Raw genomic sequence first — 15,969 nt, 5'->3', positions numbered from 1 at the left:
TTCATATTTCGGAAGGAGGGGCTTCATTGAAACAGAACCTAAACAGCGCGTTCTAGACTAGAGGAGAGGAGCTGTAATGATGTAAAATATGTGAAAAAAAATGCGTTCTTTGAACAATCAAGCATGAAAACATATTCTAGTACACCCCTAAAATAAAATCAAGACTAAAAGGGCATAATAGGACCTCTTTAAAATGACAAAGTAAATGTTCTTAGAAAAAACTTCTTTTAATTGTATTTCTATTAATACTGACTAGTTGCCCACTCCACATAATACAAATGCCCACCTCACAACAGCATCCTATAATGCCATTGTTATCACATATTCTTGTATTCTCCTGTCAAACTTATGACTCATTCGATATTTAACAGGCTAGGCTATACACCTACATGATTAACTTGTGATTTGTGCGCAGCCAGAAGAAAACATAATTCCAAACTTCTAGCTTACTACACACACTTGTCAAGCAAAGATCACAGCTTTTGGTAAGAACAAGAATATTCAGTTACCTTGAAAATCCTCTAAGCAATGCCTTGGAGAATGAAGCAGCCTAAGGCTGCATCAATCTTTGCTCATATCCGAGGTCAGTTTCGGCTCCACTGTGGCCCACCAGAGGCTTATTAGCATTAATCATACCTTCAGCAACCATACTCTATTCAAAGTTAGACAAAAGCCCCAGTTTTATATGAACCCATGCAATTGTCTCTTCACAGTGACAATTGGAAAATGTTTGGTTAGAGCATATTTACACAAACTATAAGACAGTAGACATTATTTGAAGGCCTGGCAGGATGTGAGTTTAATCCGCACATGTGCGCCACACTTGTAGGTCAAAGAGAAAAAAAGCCTATGCTATTTGCACTGTGCTTTTTTAAATTTACAATAATCCTCTGCGTTTTGCACCTACTTTCACCAGGGAATCTGTGTGCCATCCACAGTGGCTGCTGTGTCAGATGGCGTTATGTGGTCTGTGGCGTGTGATCCGGTACAGGGAAAAGAGGCACAACAGCTGCAGTGTCATCAGCCGAATCCAGTTGCTTTAAGTGATTAGCAGTTTAAGCTGCAGTGAAGAGCAACCTGCCTTAGGGTTCACATCTGACCCATTTTTTGAAGGCCGGAGAGGATGAATTCCCTGCCTTCAACACTCCCAGGATTCAATGACATTTAAGTATACTGTGTTGAATTCATGAATGGGACTGATCCATTTGCTTACATTGAAATTGGTAAGTTCAGCACAATTTAGTGCTCTATCTATAGAGCTCGGTATTAGTGACAGTTTGAAAATCTCTCAGGTTACTGGAACATTGTGAGCTAAATGAGTGAGCAATGTCTGTTGATCAATGTTTTATGGTACGGTTCGATTTTCATTGACTTTCAAAAGCAGTCATCTAATTTCTAATGTTCCGGTGCAGACCACACTGATCCGGACGGCTGTAATCCAATCAGCAATCAGTCTTTAAACATTAACAGTGGATTTGTTATGGCTTGTTATGTGAAAGAATCGCTGTTTTAATCTTACAATACGTGTTCCTGTTGTCTTAAAATCAGTGTTTATATTCTACATTTTTGCTTCAGATCCATTTAAGTTTGTCACCAAGGCAAACAGTACTCATTTAATGTGTTCATTTTCAGCCTTGAGTTTATACCAAATGTTTTGACCCATTGTCATGGTTAGTTGTTTTTCCCATGCATGCTATTTTCCAGAGGTTGAACTCAAGAAATGGAAATTCTCACCATATTCTCTGACTACGATTCATTGTTATATTCCCTCTCAGGGTGAAATAGTCATGTGCAAGTCAAGAACGTTTCAACTAAATTATTAAAGAAATACAATATGCTCTTTAATTAACTATGGCTCCTTTCAGGTGTGCTTAAGAGGCTTTTGTAACACTAAATAACTGGTTTCTTTTGAGATACTTGGGAGACGATAATTAGCAAAAGGCTCCAAACAGATAATATGCATGGCAAAAATAGGTTACTGTTCAGCATTTTTCAGCATTCATTTCCATTGAGCTTAATTTGTGCTATTATGGGGTGCAATTCCCTAAAGCATTGTTAGCCAACTATGGTTGTAAGTTCCATTGGTACCATCATAGTTCAACGATTCAACGAAACCATAATTCCAACGAACATTCACAAACAGCATCACGAAAACTTGTGTGGTTTGAACAGCTCTCAACCTGTGATTAGAAGCATAGTTTCTGTGATCCTAGTGAAAAATTTTTTTTACCAAAATTACCAAAACTATACCGAATCACACTAAGTATAGTACAAATCCATTAACATATTTACTGACATAGGCCTATCACTTGATACTACTGATATAAATATTACAATTAAACTTATTGCACAATACACATTTATTAATATTAAGCCTAAAATATCACTAGGATAGTATGATCACTGTATAATATCAGTCTTTAAATGCACGATATTTAAAGTGTACCCTATAGTTCCACTTTAGCATAATCAAATATAGTTTCAAACCCTGTTTGGGTCAGATCTGGACAAACCAATTTTTAAACCCAATGGTTGGGATTGCATATATTTGACCCAAGCATGGGTTGAAACAACCCAGCATTTTTAGTGTATTTTAGTGCCCTTTATGAAGAGTGCACATGTGCAGAAAAGCATAAAGGGAACCCCGGAGTATGACGAAGGAGGGAACCAAACATCAAATAAAGCAAAACGAGTGAAGTGAAATAGTCGTCAGATACAGTAGCATGTCTATTACAGAAATTATGTTGTGAAGAAGACTCCTGAGTTAAATGAACCGTATGTAGCTATACGGGAATAAAGTCTACACCAGTTACATATTTAATGTCACGTGATAAAAAAAAAATATATCTTTCTTTTGACGGAGGTCCGCACATGTTTCTACAGTTTCGGGAAACAGTCGTAACAAGGTAGTTCATTTATCTACTGATACATCTAAGTACAGTGTTTAAGCAGCGAGTTACATTGTTGTATGGGAATTGCACCCCTGAGTGGCTCAATAATCTTATTTCACAATATGAAAATTTGTATTTCACGATAACGATCTATATCTTGATATAGCTGTTTTTATTCATTTTTTCGTATTAAAAATAAGAACAAAGAAGCAAATTACAAACAGTAGGACAAATACAATAGAGCAAAATACAAATTAAATAAACTTTGCGTTTTTCAGCTACGGTAGATTTATTTATTGTAAGAAATAGAATGATCAAGTGTAAAACTAAAACACTGCATAGTCTTCACTGTATATGAATCAAATTAACTGATTCTAATCAAAAGATACAACAGTGATTCAGTCAAGAGAAGTGAGTGGTTTTCTGTCTTTTGTTGTTTGATTAAAATGAATGAGACAGACAACAAGTTTTCACCCAAATGTTCACCTTAATTTAAGACATAACCATGTTTACGTGATTACTCTACGCGACGTGCATTTTGACATTATCGTGTGTCTATCTGACCATCCAAGCGCAATAAGACGTGAAAGAGAACTGAATTCGCGATCGATTTCTGAGAGAAGCCTGCTTTCTGAGCGCTTCTCACAGAAAGCCTGTCAGCTGACTTCTCTTTTTCACAGCTTATTGCGTTTAATAACTTTATTATACACATTATGAATTCGTGATTGCATGCTGTTTAAGATAGGCGGCTTTCTGTGCGCCCGAGCTTTAGCTGTGTGTCAGTCAGCGTGAGCACCAACTACATTGAGTTCTTTCTCACTCTCTCACTCTTTATTTTCTCATTCATGCATGTTTTATCACACTTACGTGTAAATAACTTTAAATACTGTGCTACGCAGATATATACCGCGAAATAAACGATATAGTAAAATCTCTAACAATAGACACTTTATACCGTGATCACAATATGTACCATCATACCGCCCAGCCCTAGCTCAATGTATTGCATATCTAAAAAATAAGATTTCTAAGATTTTCTTGATTTCTACTCCTCTCAAAAGCTTAATTATCACACATCTCTCACAGCCTGCTAACCTAAATGGGACAACAGCAGTATTCCACGAACAAAATTCTCTACATAACGGTTTAGTGGAGGTGAATTTTTATGATAAACACATCAAAGGGCTTTCTCACCCTTCTCTTTTTTAGTCTCGGCTGAACTAATGTTCCTTCAGAAGGCAAAGCCATGGGAATAGCTTTACCAAAGAAGGTTTATGTAGGCATAAAGGCACACTCTCAAACATTATTCTCTTGCTTCTGGGAATTTAGGAAAATTTAAAGTTCTTCCTTTTATCAGTGAGAACCAAAGTAGTCGAATGATTTAAATGCACTAAACTAAGCATATATCACTCATTCTCAGAGTCTTATGCAGATTTAAAGAATCCAGTGCTGTGAGTGGCAGAGATCAGTAGGAAGACTGCATAACATCCATAAACTACAGTTACAGCATTCGAGCCTTTATACTCAACTTGATGTTTAAAACATGTTTTAAAACATCACTCTGTTCCTCCTCCTGTGCATCTACAATATCAGACAGAAACTGATGAGGAAAAGAAGCAGCCACAAATTGCGACGCAGCAAATTACTTGCAAACACACAATTGTAAATCGCAAACACTGATTTTCCTTTGTCTGATCGTGAGAAATGTGACACAGACCTGTGGTCTAAACCCATCCTACTCAGATTTACAGCTTGGTGAGACGGAAGACATATTTATCTTGAGGACTCGGAAGCAAACCACACTTGATGGCAGTTCCCTGAAGTGCAAGCGCAGCATCATCAGTCATGTGAACGGCAGCAGGCAATATCTAAGTTCATCTGACTCTATGAAGGTCAAATTCCTTCCAAGTCCAAAACATGGACGTTGAGCCTGCAGTCATGAAGGGTTAATGACATCAATGCTCATTTAATCCATTTTTTTATTGATGAAATGTCTTTTTTTTTTAAGGAAAAAGGAAATAAGTGCATTTAAAACTGCTTAAAGTTCTTCAAAAAAATGTGCAACACATTTATATGAGTACATCTTGGTATTTACACAATGGATATTGAGGAAAAAACATAGAATTAGCCTATAATACTATAGTAAAAGAAAGTATATTTTACTATATAGTAGTAAAGCCTTTTAAAAGTTATCTTACAATAATATGACACATAAAAAACTTAATGGGGACTTTTTTTGAGGCCCTTTAAAACAAAGGTGTTTTATTCAATGCATGACACAAATAAAACCAGAACATGGTGTTCAGACATCAGTTAAACGTTTCAATGGGACAAAACAATGCCTTGAAATTATCTTTTCTTCAGAGTTAACGTCCTCCTCGTGCAATTAAAGCTTATGTCGTGAAATGTGTTTGCCCATTGCTCACATGCTAAAATAGAGCTTAAAGAGTGCGATTTGACCGGTGAGAATAGTATTAACTCCTCAATTTGAGGATGATTAATTTTTTTACATGCGCACGTGCCGGTATGAGATGCTGCTTCACGCGCCGTTGACCAATAATAGATAAAAGAAGCATGCCAGCTTACCTGTGAATGTCCCTGGTACATATTCAGTCCAAGTGCTGAAAACACCCGCCGTGTGTTGGTACCCACTACTGTAAATTGTCAATGTGGAGGAGAAAGATGAGCGGAGCAATCCCTGAGTCTCGAGATGTTGTTTTCATGCTCCGGCTCCGTCCACGTGAGGGTTCCTCTTACAGGACCTTTCACGAGACCGCGCATCCGAGTTTCTGACGTTCATATTACATGTTAGCTTCGAGGTAGAGGGTTCGTAAAGAAAGTATGGTCTTCCTCTTTTTCCCCTCGGGTTATTACACACACTCCTTAGTGGAAACGTTCGAGTCCCAGCCCACTTGAGCGCGGAAACGCCTTATTGAGCAGAATGCCACCTCCCATGAATAACATCAACACTCAAGATGTGCTGCTGATGCTGCTGGAGGAAGAGGAAGTAGCCTTCACTACTGTACACTTTATCAGTGGACTTTATACTGCTGAGTGATAAGAGGATGTTAATCTGATGAAATTGGAAACCATTTACAGTCTTCCACATACATGTACTTTCTAAATTTAGCCTAATTTTATTTATTACAAGCTAATGAAGAGTATTTACAATTAGTTCAACAAAATAAGTAGATATTAACAAAGTGTTCTTCTTTTTTATGTGATACTTAATCAAGTATCAAGTTTGACATATTTAACTCCTCTAAATGCTTTGTGATTGAAGTCAAACCTCACAAAAACATATCCAGGCAACATTTCATCCTATTTTAGGGACATTTATTATTATCGTTATTATTATTGTATTTTTATGCTTTTTCTTTTTTTTTTTGTTAGCCATTATTGTTACTGATTTAAATTAGCATTAATTAAAGACAGTACAACATATACTACCATGATGTATAAAAACTACCATTATAAATAGAGAGACAGAAAGAGAGAGAGATCGAGCCATATTTATAAGTTTGTTCATTCATTCATTCAATCATTTTTCATTACAGTATATGGCTTATTTCTTTATAAAATAATCAGAGCAAAGCAATTTAATTGGCTCATAATAGACTATATTACTGAAGTAATTCTTATTTAAATTTGATTTATTGTCCTTTGATGTTTCGGAATTTATAGCATATCATTTTCTTGCTTGGACCACATTGTACAGAAATAAATCTGTAAGATAACAGAAAAGGTACTGGCAGCTCATTGCCGGGTCAAAAAATAAATACAGAAAAATTCCTTCAGATTAATACAGTACATTGTGCTCTATTTTTACGGGGGGTTTTTTGAGTGCGGTAGTGCCCTGTTCCTTCCATCACTGTCTCATTGGAGGCATTCATTATGATTGATTGTCTCTTGTTCGGTGTAGCAGTCCAAGCTTAATCAGCAGTGAGAAACACAACAACCTATTCACTCGCAGTCATGCAGTCTACACTGTATGTCAGCTTCAAATTAATGAGCTGACACGTAATCAAATATTTCTCCCCCCTGAGTCATAGCAAATAAGGTCAGGACATAGAAATCCTCAATAACTGCAAACCCTCAGTCTTCCTCATGATTTGTTCATGAATTTCTAATGGTTTCAGTAAATCCACATCCTAGTGAGTATTATGTGACAAAAAAAGAGAAAAGAAATCAAATGATTATACGTTTAGACGTTATTTTTCCAGTGACAATAATGCATTGTTGTACGACTACATCTCATTTCTTGATCATGATCTTTAATATTTTAATCATTTCTTGATTAAATTAGTGTTTAATGTGCAATACAATCTAAGCATTTACATTTGCCCTCAATTGTTCCTTTACATTCAAGTATTTAGGAAAGAAGCTCTCATTAAGGAACATTGTTTTTGGGGTTAAAAAGTAACTGAAATTTCTTCGGTAACTAAAAGGTGTCTTCAAACATCTAGTAGGAATAATTAATACATTATCACGAAACCACAGTACACTGCATACAATGTAACGAGGTTTTACCAGTGTTAGGGGTAACACAAGTAATGTGAGATAAGTAATCAGATTACTTTTCAAGTAACATGTAAAGTAATGCATTACTTTTACATTTACAACAAAATATCTGAGTTACTTTTTCAAATAAGTAACGCAAGTTACTTCGTTTTCCCGTGTATTGACTGACACCACCAGTCCCATGTTGAGAGTAATTGTGAGTAAGTGCTAGTAAGTAAGGCCCTGTCCCAAATGGCGCACTTCATGCGGACTTTCGGTCTCGTGGACTTAAATTGCGCGTGCTCGCGAGTCTACGAGTCCGTAGGCCGTCCCATTTAGCATTTTAACGCTCTGAAGTGTGTTCAGCAGCGCCCCCTTTGTACCCTTGAAGCGGTCTTCCGCGAAGCCCGCATAGATGCAGGCTCGATCCACGCACTTTAACTACCCAGGAATCCTTGCGAAAGGCCAATCAGACAACGGATGGGAGGAGATTTCGCTCACGGACAATTGTTAACAGGGCTGAGAAGAAAATGTTTAAGTGTAATTATCATTACGGTTTTTATGTCAAGTTTATACAAACATTATGGTCATCGACCAGTGGTTGATGTCTCAAACATAGGCTAATAATAGCGAGCTGAATAATACGATCGCATTATGATTCATTAAATAAATAGAACAGAATGTCAGGGCTTTACTGAGTCATATGTAAACACAACAACAATAGGCAGCATATTTCCCCGAACCTGTAGCTCCTGTCCATAACAACAATTAGACCGTCTTCCTGTTTCCGGCGTGACGATCGAGTCTGTCCCAAAAATACCTCTCAATGCGCCCTCGCGGACTCACGCTAAGGGCCCTATAGGTCTGCACTACATGACGTCACCGAAGTGTGGACTCTGAGGAAGTCCATAAGTCCGTAGTGTGGCATTTGGGACAGGGCCTAGTGAGTAAGTAACTGTAGTTCTAGACTGAGGGTACGTTTACACGACCACGATATACTTAAAACGGAGACGTTTTTCCTTTGAGTTTTCCTCGTACAGACGAAACCATTGTCAAAACGATCCCCTTTCACACGAATCTGCAAAAACGACTTAAAACCCTGTATTCTGCCGCCAGGCCATTATGGCGATGAAACATTATTGAATGAACACGTAATACGCATGTGCATGACATCATCGTATTCAGAGATTTGCGTTCTTGTTGTTTACACGGAGACTGTTTACAAAAACTTGCAATATGCAAAATAGCCCCGCCTCCAGTCACTCGCACCAGCTCGGAGATCCACTCGTTGACGCTCACACATTGACCTGATTGGTTACAAGGTAGTTTGTGACGTCAGAAACAACAACGATTTCAAACCGCGTTTTTGAGACTGCAGTTTTAAAGAGAAAATACTCAGCAATGGTGTTGACTTGTGAATTTGCACATGGTTTGTCTGAAAGCATAATAAAAACCCCACATAGACATATAAACAACATTAAAAACTTGATTTTCACCACAGGGGGACTTTAAAGCACCGTTTTTAAAAGAAGGCGCGAAATAAATTCTAGCCATATCATTCTTAACCAACGTACAGTTGGAAAACGGAATAAAACTCGAGCGTTTGAGCAACCGAACACACATCTCCAACCCATATTGCTCAGTGACGTGTCAACGGTCGCTTTGGCCAGGTGGTGTTTAAAGCAGTGGCGTCCTTAAGCATCTGGGGGCCCGTTTCAATAACTAATATGGGGCCCTACCCACATAAAACATAAACATAATAGAGCAGAAAAAGCAAGGATTCCTGTTGGTTTGCATCAATGGTAGGCTATACTATTTTATTAGTGCATTTTCAGCTTCATGAACAGGCAGCTCAACATAGAAATAATCCAACCTTATTTTATTAAAACTATATACAATTAGACAGCGTTGTATGTTGGAATAAGCCTCGCCTTTTCACGCAGAGTAACGTTTGGTAGACTGAAGCTTTTCTTTTGTTGTCCGATATCTTTCGTTTTTCAGCACCACTGGCGTTTGTATGTTTCATTTCCTCTTAAAATTATTTTTCTGCTCAAAATAATATTTTAACCTAACGGCAAAAAAGGCAAAGGTATAAATACAAACTACCGATATTAAACTTCAGATCGCTTAAGCCATTCGCGGGGGTGGTAAACGTCGCCATGGTAACCGCAAGTTCGTCCAATCAGAGACGTCAGTGTTTTGCAAATGACAAGGTTGATTTCGTAGTTTGTGGCTTTTATAGGAGCAGAAACTTTCGCTTCAGAACCTCGTAGCTCGTGGTCAATCTACCTTGAATGGTTAGACATGGCTGAAAATCAATATCCTACGGAGAAAATGAATGGGATTTTGCTGGTCTGTTGGGCCCCCCTTGGAGGGCGGGGCCTGTTTCAATTGAAACGGGTGAAACATAGGTAAGGCTGCCCCTGGTTTAAAGCATAGGGGGCGGGACACTTTAGATTCTAGAGAGCATTTGATTGGACAGAAAATGTGTTTTGAAACACACCAGATTATTCATAACCTTATATTCATACTAAAAGCTAAAAAACTTACATTTTGATTTCACGGGGTCTTTAATTCTTTGGGAATTCATTCTGGTCATGTATTGTAGGCGCAGAACAGTTTCTGCGTGAGAATTTTTTTTTTTTTAATGATATTATTTAATGTCATTAAGCATTTGCTCATTTGCACCGGTCTCAGTTCACAGATTGAGCGGTTTGGTCGGTCGTTCTCTGTGCTGTTTAATGTGCTGGCTGATTCGACCTCGCTATGACTCATGTGTGCCCTGATATTAGCAGTGGGAATTCTGGACATCCTCTTTGAACTGTTTGTCCTACAGTTTATCCAAACTGATGCAGTAATGCTTTCTACAATTTATATTTAATGCATTTGACTATTGTACATGCAGACAATGACGTTATATGAATTAAATGCACACTATTGTCACATAATTATGAAAATGATTGTAAATCGCAGATCACTGCATATTATGCAAAATATCTTAAATAAAATATAATATGCAAGATGTGTAAACTTAACATATGTATTTATTGGTTTTCTATGACAAAAATATAGATTTCGGGTCATTCTAACATAAGATTTGGGACTATTTAACCTGATATATTTTGCATTTCCATTGAGGCCAAAAGGCACCAATTTTACTAAACAAATTTCTGGCCTTCAGGGTTGCTGCTTAACATTGTGTTTAAAAAGTGCACACATACAATTGGTGAACCTCATTGAGTTCTTATCCGTCATGACATCTTTTCATTCTTCAAGTTTTTTTTTAAAAATGAAGCCACTTGCTTGTAAGAGTCACTTGTTTTAACAGACCTCACATTCTCTCTACAACCATCATACAAAACAAACAAACAAACTAATCTCCATGTCCTGTAGACAGACATTCATGCTTGCTTAATGACCCTAACATCTGCCTTTTCACAACCCACTCTCAAGTGGCGAACAGCAAAGATGGAGAATATTTGCCATCAAAGTCAACCTTGAGCTCTCTACACTCTTGGTTGGCACAGATGTCCTTGTGTTCTCCTGTGTGCGAAATTGAGTCAAGACTGAAGCTGAAAAGGCTATATATATGAAGCCTCTGTCCCAGAGCAGACTGATGAACCTTAATTAATGAGCATCTCTTTGAGTAAGTATGCCTTAAGATTTCACTATTTGAAATGTAAATTAGTTCTAGAGCACACATGGTCGTAAAAGCAGAGGTGTAAAGTCCAGGTTCAGAAAGTAAAAGTCCTCCTCAGTATTTTGTTCCAATGTTGAGTAATTTAGATTTTAGAAATTGCCAGTTATTTTGTGTATTTCTATTCCCCAAACGAAAACCGTTTTCAGCATCAACACACAGTAGTTCTGTCATGACAACTCTCGGGAGATTGGTATAGTAATAGTAGAGAATGGCATGGTAATGATGAATATGGCAATGTTAATGTATTTGGTCTTGGCAGAATAGAGGATAATGATGGGATCACTACCAAATGAGTCAAATCAGACTGAGTTTTATGCCAGAACTGGTCTTTATTTCTTAATGAGTCACAGTGTTGAACAAATCAGTTGAGTTACTAATTCAATGACTCACTCATAAAGACAGTTACTTGTCACCACCTACTGCCAAAACAATGTAACCTGCAGAAAGTCACTGAAAAAGCCCCACCACAACTGCATAGACTATCCGTAGATATGTTTCCACCATCCAAAGTTGCGAATTTAACTTGAATTTAACTTTAACTAAATTGGAATATCACAGAAAACATACTTTATCGTGAATATAGCATTTCCATCCCATGTGTTTAAGAGAACAAAATCATCACTTCCTGGGAAATTGGCGCAAAATATCGTAATAAAAATGGAAGCTGCTGCAATCGGGGAAGAAACTGTTTTTTTTCTTTTTTTTCTACATCATAAATGACTTGCGTCTCAGAACGCGCAGACGAAACGCAATAAACACTGTCATCATGTTATCTTGCGTTTGGATGCCTGGTGTTTGGGAACGCAATCACGTGAGACACTTCTGGGAGGTCATTGTACCAAATCATTCTGATGACAGACATTGGCTCAGGCATTTCAGAATGATCAAACCAACATTTCAGATGCCGTGCAAAGAAATTGGTTCGCTGGTTAGTCCAGTTATCCAATCACATCCTCTGTTGAGGCAAAGTCACGTGAGTTTTTTGTTGCGCATTGAGAGAAACGCAGGGAACAGGCACACGGACCATGTATACCGGTACATACATTTAATGACTGACAATGGCTATACATACACAGGGGCCAACATGACACCTGGAAACAATCAGGACTAATCAACATACAATGGACTACAAAATCGGCACACGGGACAGGAAACAGGAAATATAACAAATGTCCAGACATGACACAGGGAACATATAAGAGGATCACAAAAAAGGGATGTCCCAGCACTGATCAAATTAGAGGCCTGGAACTAGTAATTCACTTTGAACACTGTAAAAAGTAAAAATGCATTGCTATTTCCTTGCTATTTCTACCTGATCTTACTGAATAATTACTGGTATCATGAATTGACCTGAGAAAACACTATTACATTGACCATTCTGAAACTAAAACCACACTGATGTCAAGTCCGCCTGTGGTGAAAATCAAGCTTTTAATGTTGTTTATATGTCTATATGGTGTTTTTAATATGCTTTAAAGGGTTAGTTCACCCAAAAATGAAAATTATGTCATTAATGACTCACCCTCATGTCGTTCCAAGCCCGTAAGACCTCAGTTCATCGTCGGAACACAGTTTAAGATATTTTAGATTTCGTCCGAGAGCTTTCTGTCCCTCCATTGAAAATCTATGTACGGTATACTGTCCTTGTCCAGAAAGGAAATAAAGACATCATCAAAGTAGTCCATGTGACATCAGTGGGTTAGTTAGAATGTTTTGAAGCATCGAAAATACATTTTGGTCCAAAAACAACAAAAACTACGATTTTACTCGTCTTCCGGTTCTGTTGTCAGTCCGCGTTCAGTGCCGCTGCTGACGTAAGACGCTGCTGACGACGTGTTATCAGTGCGCCCGAGCTTCGTTTACAGTCTGAGGGAGACGCACGCTGTAAACAAAACAATCTTCACAAACATGTCTAAGGATTTCCACACAGAGGAAGACTTGCATTTTTTGCCCAGCCATATTTATTTGAACCCGAATACACGGACGCACCAGAGACACGTCAGCAGCGTCTTACGTCAGCAGTGGACTCGTGAACGCGGATTGACAACAGAACCGGAAGACAATACAATGCTGAGTAAAATCGTAGTTTTTGTTGTTTTTGGACCAAAATGTATTTTCGATGCTTCAACACATTCTAACTAACCCACTGATGTCACATGGACTACTTTGATGATGTCTTTATTTCCTTTCTGGACAAGGACAGTATACCGTACATACATTTCCAAAGGAGGGACAGAAAGCTCTTGGACTAAATCTAAAATATCTTAAACTGTGTTCCGAAGATGAGCGGTGGTCTTACGGGCTTGGGACGACATGAGGGTGAGTCATTAATGACATAATTTTCATTTTTTGGGTGAACTAACCCTTTAAGACAAACCATGTGCAAAGTCATAAGTCAACTCCATTGCTGAGTATTTTCTCCTTAAAACTGCAGTGAACCAAAAACACTGTTTGAAATCGCTGGTGTTTCTGACGTCACAAACTACCTTGTAACCAATCAGGTCAATGAGTGGATCTCTGAGCTGGGGCATGTTCAAGATCACAACGGTGCGCAACGTTTTGCTACGGTTTCCGGGTTGAACGTCATGTTTCCTGGAAACGGTGTGTACCGGTGTGCAACGGGGTTTGAGATGCGTTTTCTCTTGTTTGGTGGGCGTGTCAGAACTGCAGTCCAATCAGCAGCAACATGTATATAAAGCACACGGTATTAAAGAGAACTCGCACAATGGAAGTAATTTACAAATGTGTTCGATACGCAACAACTAAGGATATCAGAAGACATGTTTGTCATAAGTATTATTGTAAAAATATAGATATCAACATAATGATGTAGTTGTTTATATTTTTAGCTTCATTGCAAGTGTGTGACATTTGGTATAGAAATAAACAATGCATGTAAAGTGCTTTTCCTAAAGATGAGAAAGAAAATACAGGGTATTAATAAAACATTATGAACAACAAGAATGTGAGGCTAAATAGATGTGTTTTAGTCTTTATTAGGTAAGATGTGCTTCCATTTCAGTTTCCACAAATCCCTTCACTCGATTGGGATGTTCTCTTGTGTTCTGGGCGGCAAGTGCAGTAACTGTAACATCGGGCATATTTTGTAGTATTAAACATATTTATACCGACTTCATCAGGCTCCGAAAATTCTTCACAAAGAACACAAAAAGCCTTCTCAGCTGCCGTAGTTGCAACTCTTGCGTCATCACAACAGTGCGTTCAACGCATCACCGTTTCTGTTTAAAAAACGTTCTGCAACGTTTTGTCGGCGCTGAACGCAGCCCTGGTGTGAGTGAGTGGAGGCGGGGCTAATTTGCATATTCATAGAACCACTTATACTAAATGACGCAAGGGTGTAGAGTCACATTCAAGCCATTTTAAAATATGAAGAAATGTTTTTCAAGGAAAATTGTCAATCCAATCATTTTGGTGATCAAAGATGAGTTTTATGGGATAAAATGATTGACTACTGTGGGACTTTAAAGTGCCGGCCGATCTTGGCTATACTTTTTATTTGACCCACTTGACCTTAGTTCGCTTAGACATAGTGAACAGGCCAGGACATGGATGCATTGATGTAAATGCAATTGAATGAATGCCTCAGCCCAGGAGATGCCAGATGGGCTGATGTCAGACTAGTCAAAGGTCACACAATGACAGCACAGTGAGCATCACACGGGTGTTCAGAGTGTTATTGTCACCGTGTCAAATTCATACATCCACCATCTGCCATTGTGTCAAGAAGGGATAAAAAGTGACAGATTCAGAACAGGATTTGGAGCAGGAAAGTCAATCATATCAGGTATCTCTGACACATAGAAACAAATACACTGTGTGTGTGCCACACAAGCTATCAGTCTGACTGACTTGAGTAAAAGATTTTGAAATGAAAAAGTCTTGAGTAAAAGGACAGTAATTGATTGTCTTAGCATCAATCATTAGGAGACACCAAAATAACTTTGGGGGAAAGATGGAAGCAGAGACAGGCAGCTTTGCTCCTTATTATACTTATTTCTGACTCATTGTATGCTTGATTTGTTGGAAAAAAAACTTCTTCGCATAAATGTTCCAGCATTTCAAGCAATTAAATAGTTTATTCAGCCATGATGGCATTGGCGTGAGAGTGTGATGTAGGCTACAGATGTGTCGTCGATCTCTCTGCAGTTTTGAGGCCAGGTTGCCCAGTACACGAAATGAGAGACAGAAATGTCTGGAATATGTAAGGGCTTACATACTGAGATGTCTGTAACATTTAATTTTTTTAATATATTAAAGAAATAATACATTACATTTTGTTTAAGAACAATTAAGGTATTTTTTAGGATCATTAAGGTTATTATTTATCATTTTCGTTCAAGTATACACATATGGGAGTACTGACTTTATGTTGATTTAAATAGGCTAAAAATAAATAAAAAACATCCATGGTAGTAATTGCACACTGCCTTTTTGATAAATTTAAATACAATTACATTCAATTAAAACATTTGGATTAGAGTAATGGGTTACACTTTATTTTAAGGTGACATAGTTAAATTGTGCTTACTCAAATAAGTACTGAGTGATATTAATGAACTACATGTAGGCTTCTTACTATAGAGTTACAGTTAGGGTTTAATTTTGGGTTAGTTGCTTGTATGCTTAAATTTACTGCTACATGTTACTTGTTATTACTTCACCTTACAATAAAGTGTTACCCAATAATGTGAAATTAATAAATATATTTAGCTTTAGAGTTGTTTTCATGAGAATGAAAAATGATTTTTTTTATTCCAGAATTATACATGAAATAATACAGTAGATACAAACATGTTCTAAATGATTCCAAAGCATCATAAGATGTGAGGAACATTAAAGGTAACATTCCAGAAA

At 37.7% G+C, this 15,969-nt stretch overlaps 2 protein-coding genes across 4 annotated transcripts in view; one reads left to right on the top strand and one right to left on the bottom strand.

Moving 5' to 3' along the window:
* The window catches only part of pex5lb (peroxisomal biogenesis factor 5-like b), a 70,558-nt gene extending 64,709 nt beyond the window's left edge, over window positions 1-5,849 (bottom strand). Inside the window, exon 1 of one of the 3 annotated variants that reach the window (XM_056264753.1) lies at window positions 5,478-5,849. In XM_056264753.1, coding sequence (XP_056120728.1) covers window positions 5,478-5,498 — 21 coding nt within the window. In that variant the 5' untranslated portion in view covers window positions 5,499-5,849. The remainder of the gene's footprint in view (window positions 1-5,477) is intronic. The other 2 variants (XM_056264752.1, XM_056264754.1) reach the window with 2 other exon arrangements.
* phb2a (prohibitin 2a) overlaps window positions 1-15,969 on the top strand; it is a 99,671-nt gene that overhangs the window by 62,020 nt on the left and 21,682 nt on the right. The gene's annotated exons all lie outside the window — the stretch shown is intronic.

This window comes from Rhinichthys klamathensis, unplaced genomic scaffold (genome assembly GCF_029890125.1).
Source record: "Rhinichthys klamathensis goyatoka isolate OS25496 unplaced genomic scaffold, OSU_Roscu_1.1 h1tg000011l_1, whole genome shotgun sequence".
NCBI classification, from domain to species: domain Eukaryota; kingdom Metazoa; phylum Chordata; class Actinopteri; order Cypriniformes; family Leuciscidae; genus Rhinichthys; species Rhinichthys klamathensis.
Note: the sequence above shows the minus strand (reverse complement) of the source record. Positions and strands in the feature narration are given on the sequence as shown.